Raw genomic sequence first — 21,923 nt, 5'->3', positions numbered from 1 at the left:
CGAGTCTGAGGTGTTTAGGTGGAGATAGTCAATAAATAGCCAAAGATGTGAGGCTGAAGCTTAGGGAGAGCCATCCTAGTTGATGCAGGTCTGTGATCCATGTAGCATGGGACTGGGGGAATGGCCGCAGGACGAGCCTGTAACATGAGAGGACTGAAAACAACTCTGGGGACGGCGGCAGCTGGTGGCAGTCAGGAGACAGATGGAGACGAAGAAGCAGCAGCGAGGAAAGATGAGAACCAGGAGAGAGGGACACCAGGAAGGCAGGAGTGTGCAAGTGAGGTGAGAGTGAAAAGCATTTGCTTTGGTAGTTAACATGTGCCGTGTTAGAGTGGGAAAAGCAGTGAAAGAAACATCCATGCATTAGAGTTGGGGGAAGCCAGGTGTGAGTGGGTTATGGAATTAATTGACAATGAAGAAGGTGAGCCAGACCTCTTTACGGGGTTTAGAGAATTAAAGGAAAAGCTAATGGGAAATAGCTAGTAGGGGTGGTGGTCAAGAGGGATCCTTATGGGAAGAAGAGATTCTTCAGCAGGATGAGAAGGAACCAGTGGAGGAGAAGTTACAATTTAGAGGGAAAAGAGAGAGAGAGAGATCATTGAAAGAGCAAAATCCTAGAAGTGGCTTAAGAGTATGGAACCTGGAACACGGGTCAGGGAAAGAGCTTTGGACAAGAAGGAACCCCGCCTCCTCTGAAACAGAAGGAAAGGATGCATATATGAGAGGTGGGGAGGGGGGAAGTGCCAGGAAAGGAAGATAATTCGCCCTCGAGTGTCCAGTTTCTCTGAGAAGTTTGGAAGCTGGATTATCTCCTGAGTGAAAATGTCAGGGATAGGATTCTGCTTTTTAAAGAGACAGAAAGTTTTGGCATAGTCATCAGAGCTGGCACAGCAAACTAAGAGTAGTTTACTTCATTTCTATACTACCAGCGCCTAACGGTGCCTGGAGTATAGCCAGCACTCAAAAATGTCTCTGAATCAATGAAGTTTTAAATTGTGGTCACAGAGTAGTATTTTAGAAGTTATTATTTTGCGGCGAGCATGAATAGATGATAAGGTTGGGGGTGTGGCCCCAGGGAAGTGGGCGCTGGATAGGTTGCCCTTGTAGATGCTGAAGTTACCCTGGGTGGTTACAGAAACCAGAGTGGAGAGGAGGACTTGAGGCCAGTGTAGACGTTCTCAAGAAGTTAGTGTGTAGCCAGGAGACTGAGTAGATAACAGCAACGAGGACCAACACAAGCGATCTAGCCAAATGGTAGAAGCTTCAAATGGGGATGCTTTTCTTGGGGGCAAGGCTGAGTGTGTAGGCGAGTCTGGGAAAACAGGTGGCTTCTACTCAAGGGAGTGGCCAAGGGAGAAAGCCAGGTTTCACGTGAGACAAGGAGGTAGCAGGAACATTCTGAGAAGAAACAAGAAGGCATCTCTCGGAGTAGGAGCAGAGGTAACCACAGTGCGGTACAGACTGGGTGTTTATCCTGAGAAGATCCAGAGTGACAGAGGACATTAGGAAGAGACAGGAGGACGGATTTTCTTTTCGGTTTTTTTTTTTTTTTTTTTTTTTTTTTGCAAAAGATGAGCCTCGAGCTTCCCCGGGGCGCAGTGGTTAACAATCCGCCTGCCAACGCAGGGGACACAGGTTCGAGCCCTAGCCCGGGAAGATCCCACATGCCGCGGAGCAACTAAGCCCCTGTGCCACAACTACTGAGCCTGCGCTCTAGAGCCCACGAGCCACAGCTACTGAAGCCCGTGCACCTAGAGCCCGTGCTCCGCAACAAGAGAAGCCCCCGCAATGAGAGGCCTGTGCACTGCAACAAGAGTAGCCCCCACTCGCTGCAACTAGAGAAAGCCTGTGTGCAGCAACAAAGACCCAATGCAACCAAAAATAAATAAATAAAAGATAAGCCTCACTGAAAGTGAGAGACTAATTAGCTAGGGAGAAGGTGGCTAAGAAAAGAGATATCTAGGGATCTGCACAGGAACAGTGAGTAAGAAGGCAGCCCCAGCAGCAGAGAAAGCCATGGTGAGAACTTGACACTGTCTTCAGTTCTGCAAACCCTCAGAGAGCCACAGTTAACTGGTGGTCGGATTGTCCAGGACTCCACCTCCACTAGCACATGTATTCCAGGACAGCTACTCCGGAGGCCTGGACTGTCCCAGCTCCAAAACCCGATCAGGATAGATCATATCTTGGGTCACAAATCAAGCCTTGGTAATTTAAGAAAACAAATTGTATCAAGTATCTTTTCCGACCACAACACTGTGAGATGAGATATCAATTACAGGAAAAAATCTGTAAAAAATACAAACACATGGAGACTAAACATACACTACTAAATAACCAAGAGATCACTGAAGAAATCAAAGAGGAAATCAAAAAATACCTAGAAACAAATGACAATGAAAACATGATGGCCCAAAACCTATGGGATGCAGCAAAAGCTTCCCTTCTAAGAGGGAAGTTTATAGCAATACAGTCCTACCTCAAGAAACAAGAAGCACCTCAAATAAACAGCCTAACCTTACCCCTAAAGCAATTAGAGAAAGAAGAACAAAACAACCCCAAAGTTAGCAAAAGGCAAGAAATCATAAAGATCAGATCAGAAAAAAATGACAAAGAAATGAAGGAAACGATAGCAAAGATCAATAAAACTGAAAGCTGGTTCTTTGAGAAGATAAACAAAATTGATAAACCATTAGCCAGACTCATCAAGAAAAAAAGGGAGAAGACTCAAATCAATAGAATTAGAAATGAAAGAGGAGAAGTAACAACTGACACTGCAGAAATACAAAGGATCATGAGAGATTACTACAAGCAACTCTATGCCAATAAAATGGACAACCTGGAAGAAATGGACAAATTCTTAGAAAAGCACAATGTTCCAAGACTGAACCAAGAAGAAATAGAAACTATAAACAGACCTGTCACAAGCACTGAAATTGAAAATGTGATTACTTGAGGACACAGGGAGGGGGTACTGTAAGCTGGGACAAAGTGAGGGAGTGATATGGACATATATACACTACCTAATGTAAAATAGATAGCTAGTGGGAAGCAGCCCCATAGCACAGGGAGATCAGCTCGGTGCTTTGTGACCACCTAGAGGGGTGGGATAGGGAGGGTGGGAGGGAGACGCAAGAGGGAGGAGATATGGGGATATATGTATACGTATAGCTGATTCACTTTGTTATAAAGCACAAACTAACACACCATTGTAAAGCAATTATACTCCAATAAAGATGTTTAAAAAAGGGAAAAAAAAAGTCTATATCAGGCACATCTTGCAGCTCCCCTGACCGGAGGCTCAAAGTGCAGCCTGCAGCTGATTACCCGACCGTGAAGAGGCGCGGAGACACTGAGAGTAAACACTCAGAAACTTTTACAGCAATTTGACATTGCTCCGGCATCCGAGCATGATTGTTTTTCTGGTCACTCGGTTTTATTTTATCAGTCTGTGACAGATTGGAAGTTAAAATGAAACACAACAGAAGTAGCCCTTCACCTCAGAGCATTTGCGACCCCCTCTGCAGTACGTCCACTTCCACCTGAGGCCTTGACACAGGAACCCCCGCTCCCCCAATGGCACCCAGCGGCCTGTCACCCTGCTCTGGTCCTGCAGTCCCAGGAGCCAGTATGGCCTGTCCAACCACAGTATTTCTTGGCTGTAGAGCTCAGCCCCTCGTGAGCAAAACATGGAAGAGGGTGAAGCATCGGCTGGCGCCGCTAACTGGCCTGCCAGAGCGGCCCCTCGTGAACCACGTGGTGTCTGCACGCTGCCTTCTCTGCCACACGCAGGTGAATGTGGCGGCAAAGTAGGTGTCCCTGGACGTGAGAGTTAGCCAGAAACCTCGGGACAGTTCAGCAGTGATGCACATCAGCAAAGCAAGGCCACTGATCTCACTATCTGCTTTTTATTATACAAAGGAAAATGGCATATTATAAAACACAGAGGAAGAAAATAAAGTCTGAGTAGTAGCGAGGCAGCCTCCCTTCCTCTGAACCCCAGTGCGTTTAATGCACCTTCCCACTTCAGGACTTCTCATTCTATAGTGTGATTATCTTGTTTACTGACTTTCCCGAGTGGTGAGCTCTTTAGGGCAGAGTACATTTTTGCTTCATCTCGAAAGCCCCTGCCCTTTGCACAGGGCTAGTGCAGGTAGGGCAACTCGGAGTCTTTATAACTAAATGTACAAACTCGCATACTCTTTTCTTATTTGACTTGTAATAATGCATGTGGTCCTACTGTCATACCAAATCATAACTGATTTTTAAATAGTTAAAAAACCCCATAGGTCATTCTGTGCCGTGCTAAAAGATGCCGTAACTCTCACCGGTCAAGAGCCCCATGGTCGGGAATGCTCACGGCCACCGTCTCTGAGTTTCAGACAGGCAGCTCTCTCTTCTCTTTTGTACAAGTCTTAAAACTTCCCTGCACTTTAAACCAAATACATACACATGTACATACATATATTTAGATAGAGGTGTGTGTGTGTGCACATATAAAAAATGGTACCTCTTGGTAAAGCATTCCTCTAGACCTGGGGTTCCCACACCTTTCCTCTGGATCCATATCGGTGCCTACTCAGGGCACCCCCTTTGCAGATTCTAGTTTAATTTTTGCATGAGCTAGAGGTAAGTGATGACTTAGCAAGTTGAACATTGAAAGAATCAAACCTATTTCTCCATTCAACCCATTAATAACATACCTAAAGTGAACCCTTTGGCTTATAGAAACAAAGATAATTCCATCATAGAGAGTACTGGTAAAGAGTCAAGAATAAGGTGGGGTGGGTGAGAATGGCCATTTTACAGTAAGAGTGCAGGCAGGCTGAATGAGAAGGGATTAGCTGTTGAGTCCACATCAGGCTCTGCTAAGGTGTGACCAGGTTTAAGGTACTTTATGTTAAAGCCCTTTGGATCTTCCCTTTTTTTTTTATTCCTAATCTGATTCTTTTCATCTGTCTCAACGCTCTGTGTATATGAGCTTCAGCTTCTGTGTTCATAACCTTAGTCTTAACTGGAGCCTGATGGGCTGTACCACACCCACCATCTTAAGAAGGAAAACCTATGTAGGCCTTCCCTGAGCTGCCCACACCAGCATGTAAGAATTGTACTTTTATCCAGGAGACCTTGGTTAGTCCCTATAGGCTAGAACAGGGGGTAGAATTAAGGTAATTAAGCTGGCACCAATGTGTAGGACAGGTAGAGAAGCAATTCCTGGCTGCTGAGAAAGCTTATTGAATTAGTTCAGGTGTGAATTGATTAGTATTTGGAGCTGACCTAAAAGGGTTGGCATGGGAGGCCTAATGCAGTTGTTCTTAGGCTTAACCAAAAGTACATTCAGCTGTGTAAAGTGGACTGATACTTTAAAAAATATACATTCCCACTTCTGTTTGTCCACGATGGAAGTAGATGCGCCTCGAGCCCCACCAGTCCCCTCCCGGTGGGACAGCGCCTTGTGCACAGTCCTCTCCAGGACGAGCTGCCAACAGTGAGCCTTACCAGAAATGGAAGCAGCAGGATGAAGAGTCAGAGTGGACTCAGAGGTCCTGAGCTTGGTCGAATATTAGACCCAGTCTGTGAGGGTGAGCGAGGAACAAGCTTACGGCTTTTATTTCAGACATGTGGCGTGATTCTTCCCCTGCCGATAGCAGAACATCCTGACGATGTCAGAACCAGGGGTTTAAAATCTGAAGAAAGACTTGAATTCAAGGTCCAGCTCTGTCACATAACTGGAATTCTCAATGAGCTTCCTTCTGTTCCTGAGTCTCAGTGTTCTCACCTGTGAATGGGGTAATACGCCCCCTTGAACATCACAGATGAGACGATATATATGAAAACAGTTAAACCAAAAAGCTTGTATTATGGCATTCACCAGGCCTCTGGGATTCTCAGACTGCAAAGGTGAGCAGTCAGAGAAGGATGTGGAGATTTTGAAGGCATCAGAGGGTATTGAGAGACTGGGCTTTCTGGAACTTTCTAAAGGAGGAAGGCTGAGGGCCAAGCCTCCAGGGTTAATAGTCCCTCACCTGGGCTTTGTGAGGGGCTGTTACTCGAATGGAGAAAAGAAGACAGTAAACATTTTAAAAGGAAGGGAAGTACAGATCAATACGGTGTCGTGGAAATCATGGGAGAAGAACAGAACCGAGCAACAGCGTCAAATGCCATTAAAACCCCATAGATGTGACCATAAAATACTTTCCCAATCAAAAGGAAGAAAACAAGGAAATCAAAGCATCAAAAATAAAAATTCTTAAAAGTCTGAGCTCATGGTACCCAGGGGAATAACTCGTAAGTTCTGGACAAACAACACATCCTGTCCCTCCTCTAGGTCTGTCGTGGCCGTGCGGGTCAGTCTCAGACCTCTGTGCGCTTTCTGATTCATGGCCAGAGAACGTGGCTTGCCCGTGGCAACCCCTGGCTGAGATGGCAGATGAGCCAAAATGCCCCTGAGTAGAAACTCCTTCCAGAATGTCAGAAACAAGCAGTAAATCTAATTTGTAGCACTTGTGGTAGAAAGAACACGGGCTTCAGACCCAGACGGCCCAGGGCTAAGCCTGGCCCCATCTCTTCCTCACGGCTGCCGGAAAGCGCTTGGGCTTGCCACGCGCATGGCCTTACTCCCTAGTAAAAAGGGGCAAGAGAGAACCGTGTGGCAGGAAGCACCCAGCACGTTGCAGGTATTCAGCAAATGTTGACTTCCTTCCTTTTTCTTAGCATTTAAAAAGAAAAAGAAAGAAAGAAAGAAACCAAGGAATGGAACACAAAAATTAAAACCACCATGCCTAATTTTTAGCAAGAGATTTTTCAGAGTTGGGTTAAGAGAGAACCCAGAGTCATACTGTAAAAGCAGCCTTGGTAGCTGCGGTTACTTTCCTCCTACAGGGAGATTTGCCAGGTCACAAGGGGCGTCAGACAGTGAGGCTCGCTGGATGCGGGATCAAGACCTGGGGTTCTCTGTCAGCTGCCCAAGCAGCTCACCACTCTGTACCACAGGCTCCTCAGTTACCAGATGGATAGATGGTTTCCAAGGCCCCTTTCTGAACCGTGATTTAACAAGTATGTCCTCTGTTGTGATAAGACTTGGAGAGTTTTAAGTATCTCACCTGCCTAGCTCAGCTCTGCCCTGAAAGCATATCTGTCAAAAAACACAGCCAAAAGGAAGGGAATAGACCAAAGAGGTCTCACTCAGTCCGTGTGTTTCACTCACAGGGACCTCAGGCCTGACTCTTACACCTGCCAATAAGTTTGGTGCACTAGTTCCGTAGTTCCTAGCAGCTTAACTGTCCAGAGAAGGTCTGTGGTATATAGGTATAGCCTAACCTATAGCCTGAGCCGGGAGATGGGGGCAGAGGGAACCAAGAAACTATAGACAGCAGACGCTAGACGCTTAGACACACTTGCGTCGTTCAGCCTGATGTCATGGCTGTATGGCCCACTCTGAGAGCTAATGTTCATAATTGCGACTTTGAGTCATTTAAAGGGGGATATGGGGCTTTCCTGGTGGCACAGTGGTTAAGAACCCTCCTGCCAATGCAGGGGACACAGGTTCGAGCCCTGGTCCGGGAAGATCCCACATGCCACGGAGCAACTAAGCCCGCGCGCCTAGAGCCTACGCTCCACAACAAGAGAAGCCGCCGCAATGAGAAACCTGCTCGCCGCAACTAGAGAAAGCCCGTGCGCAGCAACAAAGACCCAGCTCAGCCAAAAATAAATAAATTTATTTAAAAAAAATAAAGGAGGATATGGAAGAAGTAAATGTGAAGGCTGCTTTAGAAAGATTTCAATCAAAAACAATAAAAAGGAAGAAAAAAGTTTTGGAGCTTTCAGTTATTGAGTGCAAATATGCTTCTCTTAGGAGAACGGTGATCCAATACCTTTGCTTGAACATGATCTTATTCCTTTACATTTGGATGTACAAGTTAAGCAACTCAAGTCAAGGGTTTGCCTCAACACGCTCACCTTGTGTTTCACAATGTATTCTCTTTAATTCAAGTTAGGAGAATATGACAGTTTAAAAACATCATTTTAGACAGCGATCATACTTTCATCTGAAGTGAAATTTCTCAGTGGAGTTGCTATCAAGGAAGAGCATGAATTAATTTCCATTCTCCTACTGTATCCCCAGCCCTTCTCACAGAAGAAATAATGAGTAAGGAGATGGCCAGAAAACAACTAAACAAAAACTTGGATAATTCACGGACCAAATAGGAATCTTGAAATATACAAAGATTGATTACATTTCTGGTCTTTTTTATCCAAGCACAAAGGAAAACTGACCAAGTTTTCATCAGGCTTTCCCTCTGTTCAAATGTTTTCTAGTCTCTGGTCAACTTTTGCTGCAAAACCCATTTGACCTTACATCCTCCAGAGCTATGATTTTTTTTTTTTAGTTTGAAGGAAGAAGATTATAGAATTAAAAATGAAGAGTTCCTAAAGACTCCTGAATTTGCCCCGCATGAAATGATGGGCAGAACTAACTTGGAAGCTTAATTGAAAGAACATGGCTACCTTTAATCTATGGGTTGTATTTTCTCAGCTGGGAGTCAGGTTAGAAAAAGAAATTATATAGACTCAGGTCTGTTTGTTTTAATTGCTTCTAAGAGAAAAGTGAGTAATAATAAGTATCATTTATGAATATCTTCTATGTGCCAAGTGTTCTGTGTATATTCATTATGTCACGTAAACCACCCAACAGTCTTGCAAGGTAGGTATTATCCCATTTTAAAGATGAGAAAACCTAGACTCAGAGAGTTTAATAAGTTGCCTGAGGTCACTCAGGTCATAACCAGTAGACTAGGAATCAAGCCCAGATCTGTCAAATTCCAAAGATCGTATTCTTTCCACTGTACCATCCTGTTCTTACATTCCTTTAGGCTCCAACCTTTATTTATTGAGCACTTTCTATGTGCCAGATGTTGTACCACCTGCTTTACTTTCAACCTGGAGGTTGGAGTTTTTCCAGTTTTATGGATGAGGAAAGAAGCTCAGTTAATCTACCAACGTGATACAACCTCTCAGTGGAACCTAGGTTGCCACCTCCAGAGCACATGTTCTTCACGTGACAATTCAGCCTCACCGAGATAAGCTCTTTCCTGTCCTTCTCACCAGATGGAACTGAACCTAAAGCAACCAAAGAATGGAATGGCTTATCTTTAAACGTTTCCATAACCACCTAATCTAGCGGGTCAGACATTTTCCTGTCATTTTGATACCCCAGCACAGTATAAATCTGGAGTGGAGGATGTTTGGCATGTGTAATACACAGATAAAAAATAAGTTCATGTAGGTTTCTGCATAGGGGAATGACATGGTGACCAGGATTTTAACCCTGTCTTACGAGGAAACACAAAATCACTCTTGAGGGGCCTGGTTTCCAAGCACTGACACGTATTTAACCTAAGCTATGTCCCACCCCAATCTTACACCCAATCCCAAATCTCAGGCCCCACGGTAAGGATTGTCCGCCCAGAAAGGTAGAGTTGTTTGAGAGAAAACGGAAGACTCCTGTAAATCGGTTACAGGCCATCCTCAGGCTTGCCACACAGGGCCTCCCTTTGACTGTAAGGGATGCACTAGTAAGTCTTAGGGGATGTTTTTGAAAGAGGAATCGGTTCCCAAGCTGAGACGTGAATGACTGCGCTCCTCTAATAATAAATAATAGCATTTTTGATTTATGTGTTATACCTTCCAAAACATTCTCCATCCTAGAAGATTTCTGCCATGTTGGGGGTATTTAAATTACAGGACAATTTCTGACCCACCAGAGTGGGTGGTATGGGATATCTCCCCTAGAAATGTTCAAGGCTAGCAGTGCCCACGCAAGAAAATCCACACTCCTTTGCTTTGTGCTCACGACTTTCCACAGTTTGGCGTCTTTATCCAGAGCCTCTCTGCACCGGCATCCTGTCCTCTGGGCCGGTATTCCCTCTACCCTGATCACCCGCGTTCCCTCACTCTCCTTTGCTCTGACTGCTCGACGCTGTTCCCTCTGCCTGGAATTCCCTCACCTTTCTCTCTCCCTTCCCCGTCATAACCCTCCCACTGCAACTGCCTGTCTGAATCCTGGTCGTCTTTCAAGGCCCTGCTCATCTAACAAGCCTTCTAGAAGCCCGTAGATGGATTATCTTTCCACCCCACACCCCAGGCAGTTGCTATCTCTATTATAACCCTCACCATCGCTTCCCTGCCTGAGTAGAGTGACGGTCAAGTGCATGCTGGTGTTGTCCTGTCAGGGGGAGGACCGGGCTTTGGTCAGCTTGGCCTCCCTAGAGCCGGCTCAGAGTAGTTGCTCCACGAATGCTCGTCCAATTAGATACTTGTTGCTGTTTTCTCTAGGATATAAAGCTCGTAGCCAGACCCTTTCAAAAATAAAAATAACTAGATTCGTTTCAAAATTTCTTTTCTTCATAAAGCCAAGTTAGTCGTCCTTCACTTTGGAGAGTCTCAGTATTTGCAAATTTGTGCCTGGTAGGATGTTCTAATCTTTAAAGACTGGAATTTAAATGGACCAGTGTCGGTCCTGCTACTTTTAAAAATTTTGTCCTTTCCTTCTAATCATTTGCATTTGGTACATCATCCATGAATTTTTGAAGTTAAAAGCCGATGACGCTTTAAAGAATTTGCCCAGCTTTTAAATACCAAGGATTTTGCATTTGAATATATTTTAATTTATTTAAGAATTATTTTAATCAAATTCTTCCTTAATTTAGCCAGATTTCTGTTTTAATCCTCCCAGGCCAGGACTTTATTTATTGTGACTACATTCTTTTAAAGATAGAAGTTTAAACAGTATTAAATGCTGTTTATGGTGTTCTCTCTTGCTAGATGTTTTTCTGCATCTCATAGAAACACGTTTCCTTGTTTTGTTGTTGTTGTTTTTTGGTTTGTTTGTTTGTTTGCGGTAAGCGGGCCTCTTACTGTTGTGGTCTCTCCCGTTGCGGAGCACAGGCTCCGGATGTGCAGGCTCAGCGGCCATGGCTCACGGGCCCAGCCACTCCACAGCATGTGGGATCTTCCCGGACCGGGGCACGAACCCGTGTGCCCTGCATCGGCAGGCGGGCTCTCAACCACTGCGCCACCAGGGAAGCCCCACATGTTTCCTTTTTTACATGTCTAGTGCAGTCAACATCTCCTCACTTTTATGATCTCTGCCAGTCAGTCCCTAGATACATAGCGACTAATTGCTGTGTGTCTAGCCCAGTGTTCACATGTGGAGGATATAAAATAACAAGAACACTTCATTGTTAGCAGTTCAGCCGAGGCTGGGCTATGGGGATGTGGAGGATGGAGAACTCAGTGAGTGACAGAGCAGGCAAGAGAGGTGTCCTGGAAGAAGGTCACAGAAGCAAGAGCAGGTTGAAGGGACTGAACAAGAAGCCAGGACTGAGGAAATACCAGGATTCACAGGATCCAAAAGGGATGCAACCGCAGGGGACACAGAAACCAGGTGGCATTGCAGGAAGCACGAAGCGTAACCTACCATCCATTTCCAGGAAGCATGGGTCCTCAGGTGTAGCATGGGGCCTGCAACATGGGATGTGCTCACAAAACGTGTGATGGGTGAGGGAATGGATGAACCAGGGAAAGCAGACAGAGAAGCACTGGGGTAGGGAAGGCTTCTCATGCTGGGGACCCCTTGGTCCTGACCTCAGCCACTGGTTTTCTCCTTTTCTCCTGGTGAGGACAGCCCCGAGGGGGCCTTGTTCAGGAGTATGAGCTGGACGCATGCAGAGTTCTAGGACAGAGGCATTTCCTACAAGTTGAGTCTTGATGAGAAGAAACCCAGATAAACCCAGAAAAGGGAGGAGGGCCCTCCAGGAAGGGAGAGCAGCTTGGCCACGAGCTTCCAAGGCCAGCGTCAGCTCCCTTCATCTTTGCATCACCTGTTGCTCTCCGCATGTACCAAGGTGAGGGCAGTGGTGGAAAAGAAAGCATGATTGATAAAAGAGGGCAGGTTATGGCTTTTCTAAATTGAATATATACAATACCAAAAGAGCCAAATAAAAAAGGAAAATTGTTATGTCTACACAGTATCGAAGCTTTACCGACTTCTTTCCTCTCTACGGAGTATCCCCCAGACTCCCATTCTGATTCAGCTTTTAACCTTCTAGAACTGACTCAAAGTGCATGTCATCTGCAGAGCTTCCACCTCAAGCAGGGTCCCCCTTCCTCTGCATGGACACCATGTTCACGCCTCAGCCGTTGTCCGATGTGCTTCACTGTGGGAGCTTCTCCCCCTTTCTCGGGCCTCCTGTTCCCGCCCATGCTCAGGGCATGGACGCCTTCGTTCTCCCTGGCACCCTACCTTCCACTCAGTAAATTTGGGAGAAAAGAAGGGACCCAGCTGACCAGCTGATTTGCCAACCTGACAGTGTTCTCGTGAGAGAATGTACATCTTCTTAGTGCCTGTATAAGCTGTAGTCCAGTTTTATGCAGTTTTCTTCTGTGCTTTTTATTTTTCTTTACAACTGTGGTGTTCTTTTTCCCATGAAGACCATTCAGCTTTCCTGACCCTCTTAGTTTTATAAATGCTCTCATTTTTAAAAATAGTATTTATTTGAATATATATATATATGTGTATATATATATATATATATATATATACATGAGGAACATATAAAACATACCTATGTACTTTAGAAACTAATAAAACACCACCAGGACTTCCCCGGTGATGCAGTGGTTAAGAAGCCGCCTGCCAAAGCAGGGGACATGGGTTCGATCCCTGGTCCGGGAAGATCCCACATGCCACGCAGCAACTAAGCCCGTGAGCCACAACTACTGAGCCTGCGCTCTAGAGCCCGAGTGCCTAGAGCCTGTGCTCCGCAACAAGAGAAGCCACCACAATAAGAAGCCCGCGCACCGCAACGAAGAGTAGCCCCCGCTCGCCGCAACTAGAGAAAGCCTGTGCGCAGCAACGAAGACCCAATGCAGCCAAAAATAAATAAAATTAAATCTTAAAAAAAAACACACCACCGACTTCAGAAATGGAACATAACACCAGTATCCTAGAAGCCCTAAGCGTGTCCTTCTCAGAAGTAACCACTACCCTCAATTTTATGTCAGCTGTGCCCTTGATTTTCTTAATAGTTCTATCACCTAACATATGTCCATAAACAATATATCATGAAATTTTCCTGTTTTTGAACTTTATGTAAATGGAATCATGTTGACTGTTTTCTGCTGCTATGAACATATGTCTTTGCTTTTTGAAAATCTTTTAAAAATTATAAATATTTAAAGCCTACTCAAGTATATAAAAAGTACAAAAACAAATACTGTGTATCCACCTTAGCCAAATCTCAGTATTTTGATATAAGTGCTTCTGGTTTGGTTTTGTTTTGTTTTTAAAGAAAGAGCACATTATCAAATTGGTTGCAGCTCCCTGAGTAACCCTCCCTGATGCATTCCTGTCCCTCTCTCCTTCCCCATTACCCCCAGAGGGAACTACTATCCTTAATTTGGTGTTTACCATTCCTGTGCACACTTTTATGCTTTTTACCACATAGACATTCATAAACAGTGTGTAATAATGTATGCATGTTTTTGGACTTTGTAAGTATATACTTAACAATGTTCATCTATAAATTGCTTTTTTCACTGAACATTATGTTCTTGAGATTTATCTATGTTGATACATGTAGCCCTAGCTCATTTGTTTAAACAGCTATAAGGTCTTCCATTGAGGAATGTACCACAGTCTCCAGTTGATGGACATTTGAAGATGTTTCCAATTTTTGTTATCACAAACATTGCTACAGCAAACCTTCTCCTAACTACCTTCTTATGCACATGCGGCAGTATTTTAGGAGTAGGAATGTTGAGTTATGAAGTATGTACATCTTCGCTTTTACTGTACAAGAGGTTATAGAAATTGACATTTGCATCATCAGTGATGAGAAATCCCAGTGTTCCACTTCCTTGACAACAGTTGAGGATTGTTGGGATTTAAAATCTTTGCCAATCTAATGGGTATGAAGTGGAATCTCCTGGAGGCTTTCATTTTGCGTTTCCCTTAAATGCTCCTTTCCTTTAGTTCAGCAGGCATTTAGCAATGTGGCATGCTGTGTGCTGAGTGGCCCCGACCCTTAGGAGTGCTCAGTCTTTGCAGTGGTTCCTACCTGGCGAGGCATATCAGAGTCACTTAAGGTGCATTTTCAGGAACCAGAGGTCTGAGGTGGGGCCCAGGCATCTGCAACGTTAATTCCAGGGTGATGCCGATGCTCACGTCCAGTTGAGAAGCTCTGAGCTCGTGGCGGGAGAAGCCTAATTCAGCCTGGGTGCGTTTGTGCGGGCAGGTGTGAGAACCTGGCTCTTCCTGGGCCAGCGCTATGGCATCCCTTTCATCTTGAGATTCTTCTTACAGTTTTATTTGATTGGCTCATTGGGTGTTGAAATGATTAATTTGTATCTATTGATAGAAAGTACCTCAAAAGCAAATGCTAAACACAATGTAAGCAGAGGCCGGATTTCCTATAACTTCACCTGTCTGGGGCAGCTGTAAACTCGGAAGGAAACAAACAAAAGCAAGAGAAGGAAGAGGAGGAGACAGTCTCTGAACTCAGAACAGTGCCTGAGGAAAGCGACCCCGAGCTCACACAGCATCACTTCATATCGTGCAGCCCCTGATCCACGCCGGGTCCTGGTTCTAGGACGGATAGGCAGCCGTACCTGACTCTTCAGAAGCTGAGATACATGTGGGATGAAGTAGACAAAAGGCAAAGAGAAGAGGCAAGAAAGAGAGACCATATTGAGACCGAGTTGGCCTTGGTGAGAAGTGGCAAAGGAAAGAGAGCTGGCTAGGAAAAGGCAACAGAAATAAATAGAGAAAGTTCGTGGTCGGGGGCAAGCAGCATGCACATCCCAGTAGCCCTGGGGACCTCGGTACCACACTAAAGGCACATCGACTCTTTAACAGAGGATGGTTTGGGGGGGTCTGGTAGGGAGTATTTGTGAAAGAGCAAGCGAAGTCTTCTTAACACTTGAGACTCTTGTGTATAATGGTCTTTTCATGTGTTCTCTGTCATCGAGAAAAGGCTAAATTATTTTCAGTATGTTATATTTACTGAGATGTGAAAGTCTGTACAAAGTTTAGAAAGATATCCATCAAAATAGTTAAAATTAAACACTGAAAATTTATGCTGTAGTTAGAAATTTCACATGTATGGAAGAGTGTATAAAGCCAGATTAAAAAAAAAAAAAAACTAAGGAAAAGGATGAGTAGGGGGAGAGAAGGAATGTTTATTTAGTACCTGCTCTTTTTTTGTTCAGTTCTTTCAACAATGCTATAAGAATTATTATCCTCATTTTGCAGATGAGAAAATCAAGATTCAAAGAGATGAAATATTTTGCCTATGGTCTCACCGCTAATAAATGAATGAGGCTAGCAATTGAACCCATTTTTATCTGACTCCAAAGGCTGTAGGTACCTTTTTCCATCATACCGTGCTGTCACCTCCCATATTAGGATTTTTAGCGTTTACAGCAAAATTCAAGAAACTTCAGGCTTTAGTTTGGTAATACTAGTAAAACTAGTTTTACTAGTAAAACTAGTTTTACTAGTAAAACTAGTAAAAGGTAATCTGTTTACGTGATCAAATCAGTAAAAGATAGTGAAAAATTGAAACCAGTTTAATAAAATGTGGTTAATATTTAGTCTCCTTGGTCACTTAAATGGAAGGCAGTGATAGTAAAAGGAGACACCATTTGATTTTTAATGCCTTGAGTAGGGACACTTCTGAATTGGAAAACTTGACTTTTATATTTCTTGTAGGCAATGTATGGTATTTAACTTCCTAGTGGTTAGAATCTGTGCGTCTCAGAGGTTTAGCGTGTGGTTAGTAAGATCGGGGTGGTCAGTAAATAAACGGCAGCTTCCCTAATTGGTTGTGTGCCCACTGTGGGGGCAGCCTGGGAATGAGACGTGTACAAACTACCTTTAGGAAGAATTGACCTCAGTGGGAATCATCTTTGGAAGGGAAGTTTACAGCCATTCAACGTGGGGTTAAAACTATCTCCTAATGAGGCTTCGAGGAACCAGAGGGGCCTGAGAGGACTGGAAGTGGCAATGGGACCATCACCACCACAGAGTGACTCCGTGAGCATCTTCCCTGCTAACCCAAGAACACAAGAATATAGAGTTTGGAAGGTTTGGAGAAATGAAATAATGGCTGACTTGTGAATAATGACGAAAATATTTGATGATGTGACTCCCAGGGAAGCAATTATGGTTAACCCCTCGTTTGTTTGGCATTTTCAAGGATTGAACTGTCCCACATAACTGAATTTTCCAGACAACTAAAACTTTCCTATTTATGCGCCTTGAATGTTTTTAACCATGCTTGGTGGAAATGTTTCTGAAATAGATTATACAATTATCCTGCCTCCTTGAACAGAAGCTGCAAGAAATAACATTTCCTTTAGTTGCCTTTGACTGCAGGTCTGAGAAGACCTGATTAAATAGGTTTAAATAGTTAGGGCTTGTAATCATCTCACATAACAAGAAATCCAGAGCTGGGCAGTACCAGAGAATGATGAATTCTCAGCTCAGTGATGTCAGACTGACTTTCCAAAAGCTCATGGTCATGAGATGGGTGCACAGCTCCAAGTCCCAAGATCTCACGTGATAAGATCTAGGCAAGAATGAAATGGGGGCTTCTCCGTACATGTGTCTTTAATTAGAGAGGAAAATATTTCTCAGAAGACCCCTGGCCAACTTCCCCTCAGGTCCCATTGGCAGGACTGAGTCACATTTCTATACCTTGGTTTTATGGGAAGTCTGAGGGAGTGAATACCCAGCACTCTCCGACTATGGGGGGGGAGGAGGGCTCTGCCCGTAAAAAAGAAGGATGGAGAATGGCTGTTGGGTAAGCAACCAAGAGTGCTGGCCATATTACCGAGATTGGGAGTGGACGTCACTATGTATGGTTACAGCTTGAGGGACAGTGGAGCTTTTTGCTCCTACGCTGAATCACCCCAGACTCGGCTGCTTTTTGATTTCCTAAGTCTGCTTTTAGTTAGTATTCTCTCTCCTTGCTTTATGCCAGACTGCTAATTATCACTACTTGGTGTTAATGTCCCTTGCCCTAATCTTGCCATCATTAGATTTTTTTTTTTTTTTCTGGAAAAACCATATGATCAAACTTGTTAGAACTATGCCTGAAATGTTGAGTGAGTATCTGGCAGCTGTCCTGTGGGTCAGATACACAGTGTGGCCTTTCTTTTGGCTGTTCAGTGTCACTTTTCCATTGTTGAGGTTTTGGGGGAAGTGAGCAGTTTTTAGAGAGTCTTATGAACTTAGATAAATCTAATGAAGTCTTCTTCTGGTGCAAGGATGGGCACATAGGGGCAGTTACGCTTGTTTACTAGAGAAGGTAAAACTGTCGGAACTTCAGCATGGTTTAGAGAGAGGCAGCAGAGTTTATCAGTGCGTTCAGCTCCCTCTCAAAGCTGCACGGAGGGTGGTTGCTTGGACAGCACCACCAGCTCTGGGACTGTGACCAGTGGAACCTGTTACTGCAGCCACTGTCCAGTATGAGGCAAGCTGGTGCAGAACTTAATTGTTCCTGCCTTCTGCCAGGGTGTCAGAGCCCCGTGAGTGACTCCTGTGAAATGCCCAGGTTGAGCAGAATTAGCAGTGTTTGGATGTGACTTGTTTCGACAAGTTCTTGAAGAAAGTAATGCTTCAGAAATGGTTATTGAAATTATACTGAACAGGTGGGGACCATGCCTTCTTTGACTCGAGAGCTGACCAAAATTCAGTCTCTGTATACAGAAAGAAGGAAATAGGAAGCAGTTGTGAACATTATACTGACAGCGAGTAACTGAACCAAATGGAATGGTTCTACTCTGGGAATCAAACCCGAGCTAGTAGACAGGTTGGGTTCTAAGGAAGCAAAGGTTAAAATGTTCAGATTTGACATGGCTGAGATGATGAGCCCAAACTGCTTAGAACCTTGGGAGTTCCATAAAGCAAGTTAGCTGTTTGAAGGCCCACCAGTCATTATTTTACTATGCATCAGAAAATCATGACTTAGCCTATAGGCAAAATCTGAAGTGTCAGAAACATTCGGGGATAAGGAAAACAAGTTTTAGTTTTTTTAAAATTTTGACTAATTGGTACCATTCAAATCATTCTTCTAAGAAAAATGCAAAGTATTTCTCATAAATCGTTTATTTATTCACTCCTTCTTATGCATAGAACATTTTTAAAGAAGCCATCCTTTTAGTGACTGCTGACTGGTCCAGGCAGGATATACCCTATTTAAGCTGAGCAAGGTATTTATATTTTTCTCATTTTATTTTCTCATATGTGAATTAATATGTGGATTACCGACTTTACCTTTGAGGGACTCTGACCAGTCCTGCCCCCGCTACAGCCACTGTGCCCCCTGTAGCCACTGTGTTTGAATTTTAATATTGACTTCAAAAAAGCTTCCAGCAACTCATTTTCTAGAAAACAAAATAACAGGAACAAAAAATATAATGCATTTCAAAGCTCCAAAAAGCTGGTAGCTTGAGAATCATGAAGCCTATGGTATTATCTGTATTGCTGGGATACTGAAGGGTGACTGTTCTTACTTTGAATTTGTATATTATTGCCATTGAATTTTATTATTTGAAATTATTGCTGTTTTGAAGGGAAGCTTGCATGTTAAACACTTTTCACCAGTGCTATTGCTGTTGCTTTGGGGGTTCATCTGAATCTCATTTTAATGTGTGGAAACTTATAAACATAGTTGAAATCAAAGGAAAGAATATGTGAATAGGCATTTTTCTAAAATTAATAAGAGGAAATGAAATGAGTGATCAGAAAAGAGATAAACAGTTTTAGAAAACGATATTTATTCAAAGTGACTGAAGACAGGACTTCCCTGGTGGTCCAGTGGCTAAGACTCCACTCTTCTATTCCAAGGGGTGCGGGTTCGATCCCTGGTCGGGGAAGTAAGATCCCACATGCCACGTGGGGCAGCCAAGAAAATGTAAAAAAAAAAAAAAGAAAAAACAAAAAACACCCAAAAAGACCGAAGACATTACAGATGAAGCTCTGTAAGATGAAGGGATTCCAAAGGGTTTTCTGAATGCAATGACTTATCATTTGAATTGCTCTGTTTTTCATGTTTTGTATTATTCCTATATGTTACCACATCTTTGCTTTGGCACAAATAGACATGTATTGAAACTGCATTGAGGCACTTGGAAAATGTGATTAAAGAGTAGACATTCAAAATCTTGCCACTTTTCTTTGGTCGTGGTGTGATTCATTTGTCAGAAACCCCCTGCAGCACTGAGTCAGAGTCAGATATACTTAGACGTCTAAGAGGCCTTACCAACTGGACAGTTTTTTAAGTTTGCTGCAAGCCTAACTTCCTTCAAGAAATCATTCTGGGTACTTAGTGGGCCTGATCCAAGTCAAATGTCGCCCTCACTGACATGGTGATACATGTATAACTATCTAGTACGTATTTTTCTGTCATGTGTTTGCCTCATGGAGCCGAAAAGTTGAAGCCGATACCTCCTTCACAGGGGAGACCTTAGCTTACTAAATTGTAATTTTGACGTAGTGAGTGTGTTGTGAGCAGGTGATACCAGTAAACCCAAGAGCAGGTGGCAATGTGACCAGTAGAAGGAGCTTAGGATTTAAATCATAGGACTAGACTTGAGTCCTGTGTCTGCGTAGCTATGGCCTGAGCAAATTAATAAACCTCTCGGAGTCTGTTCATCTGTTAAATGCAGCTGGTAAAAATAATGTCTGCTTCAAGGAGTTATAAGTATCAAATCAGATAAAGTATATAAAGGTACTCTGCAAAGCTATAAAAGTCTATACACATTTTTCTTATTATTTTTTGTAAATTAATTAACGTGCCTGTTCTGTGTCCTTCAAGTAGGTAACATTTACAGAAATACATATTAATATGCCTTGAGGCATGTGCCATTGAAACAGTCTGCATTTTTAATGATGGTTTGCCTCAACTGAAAGCAGGAAGTCATTTTTTTAAATTATTTATTTGGCTGCGCCAGGTCTTAGTTGCAGCACACGGGATCTTCATTGCTACGTGTAGGATCTTTAGTTGCAGCATGCAGGATCCCTGGTGGTCCAGTGGTTAAGACTCCACGCTCCCAATGCAGGGTGCCCGGGTTCGCTCCCTGGTTGGGGAACTAGATCCCACATGCATGCCACAACTGAAGATCCCGCATGCCGCAACTAAAGGAAGTCATTTTATTTTTAAAAATTGAGTTAAAGGATCCCAAAATGAACAAATAAAGCACATAATACTTGTTAACAGCAAATATTAGAATCAGTCTATACTGCAACAGTAGACATATGTAGTCCCTGTTGCATTCCATTAAGGAGCTCCTACTGGTTTAGGAGATATATATGGTAACACATATGGAAAAATGTAAAACTGCTGAGTATCAAAATTCACTGCTTGATTGGAAGTAAGTGATAACGTTTTTCTTTTTTCTGGTGGCCCAGTTGCCATATCCTATAAAAAAGAAAGATTATCACTTGCCCTCTTGATCCCCTTTCCAAATCCATTCTTTAAAGATGGTCTCCATCCCACCTCCTCCATCGAATTCTAGATGAGGAAGACAGTGCCTCACCTTTGAGGAGTTTCTGATATAATGGAGACTTAAAGCACATATACAACTAACTCCTCTGTGGAATAGTGGACAAGGTAAGTGCCACAGCAGGTCAGGTGGCTGGGGGTGGCCAGCTTCTGTCACCATTTCCTAGTCTTCCTTCAGCACCTGCACATCAGGCCTCATATTGGTTGAATTTTTATTTATGGGTGATTTGCCTCTCCTCCTAGATTGTAAACTCCATGAAGACAGGGAAGGCACCTTGTATTTCTTGGTCTCTCTCTCTCCATACCTTTTGCCTAAGCCTCAACCAGTACTTGTGGTTCAAATAGTCTTGTACCCAACATTCAGGTTTAGCCCAAAAAGTGTATTAAAAGGCATTTAAGCCCTAACTTTCTTTTCCTTTCCTCTGTCTTTGCAGTTGACCTGCCCCTGTTTTTTCCTCGAGACCAGCCGACTCTCACATTCCAGTCCGTCTATCACTTTACCAACAGTGGACAGCTTTATTCCCAGGCCCAGAAAAATTATCCATACAGCCCCAGATGGGACGGAAATGAAATGGCCAAAAGAGCAAAGTAAGTGAATCAATTGTTACTTCTTGCAAATAGAAACATTTTGTTTATCTAGTCCAGGAGTTGGGCAAGCTACTGCCTGGAGGCTAAATCCTGCCCTGTGCCTGTTTTTGTAAATAAAGTTTTATTGAAACAGCCACACCCATTTTTAAACTTATTTTCTATGGCTGCTTTCATGCAACCATAGCAGAATGAGTAGTTGAAACAGACCACATGTGGCCTGGAAAGCAAAAAATACTTGCTATTTGGCCCTTTATAGAAAAAGTTAGCCAACTCCTCATCTAGCCTCCTCAGGTAGATTGCCTTTTTTACTTTTTAAATGGGTTATATGATTTTTCTGAAATCTACCTTTCTATTTATTTTATTTCTTTTTTTAAGATTTTTTTATTTTTGGCTGCGTTGGGTCTTAGTTTCGGCGCACAGGCTCTTCGTTGTGGTGTGCGGGCTTCTCTAGAGTTGTGGCATGACGGTTTTCTCTTCTCTAGTTGTGGCACGCAGGCTCCAGGGTATGTGGCCTCTGTAGCTGTGGCAAGCAGGTTCCAGAGCACTTGGGCTCTGTAGTTTGCGGCACGCAGGCTCTCTAGTTGAGAAACGCGAGTTCAGTAGTTGTGGCACACAGGTTTAGCTGCCCCGCGGCATGTGGGATGTTAGCTCCCTGACCAGGGATCCAACCCGCGTCCCCTGCATTGTAAGGCGGATTCTTCACCAGTGGACCACCGGGGAAGGCCCTCTACCTTTCTATTTAGATTAGAGAATAAGTACTAGGTA

The 21,923-nt window shown here is 43.6% G+C and overlaps 1 protein-coding gene across 3 annotated transcripts in view; it reads left to right on the top strand.

The window, feature by feature from the left end:
- The window catches only part of BABAM2 (BRISC and BRCA1 A complex member 2), a 444,366-nt gene that overhangs the window by 381,710 nt on the left and 40,733 nt on the right, over nt 1–21,923 (top strand). For all 3 annotated transcript variants that reach the window (XM_060026897.1, XM_060026895.1, XM_060026898.1), the window contains exon 11: nt 21,005–21,158. In XM_060026897.1, coding sequence (XP_059882880.1) covers nt 21,005–21,158 — 154 coding nt within the window. The remainder of the gene's footprint in view (nt 1–21,004; nt 21,159–21,923) is intronic.

This window comes from Delphinus delphis, chromosome 12 (genome assembly GCF_949987515.2).
Source record: "Delphinus delphis chromosome 12, mDelDel1.2, whole genome shotgun sequence".
NCBI lineage: Eukaryota > Metazoa > Chordata > Mammalia > Artiodactyla > Delphinidae > Delphinus > Delphinus delphis.
The sequence above is the reverse complement of the archived record's forward strand: the minus strand, read 5'-3'. Positions and strand labels throughout refer to the sequence as shown.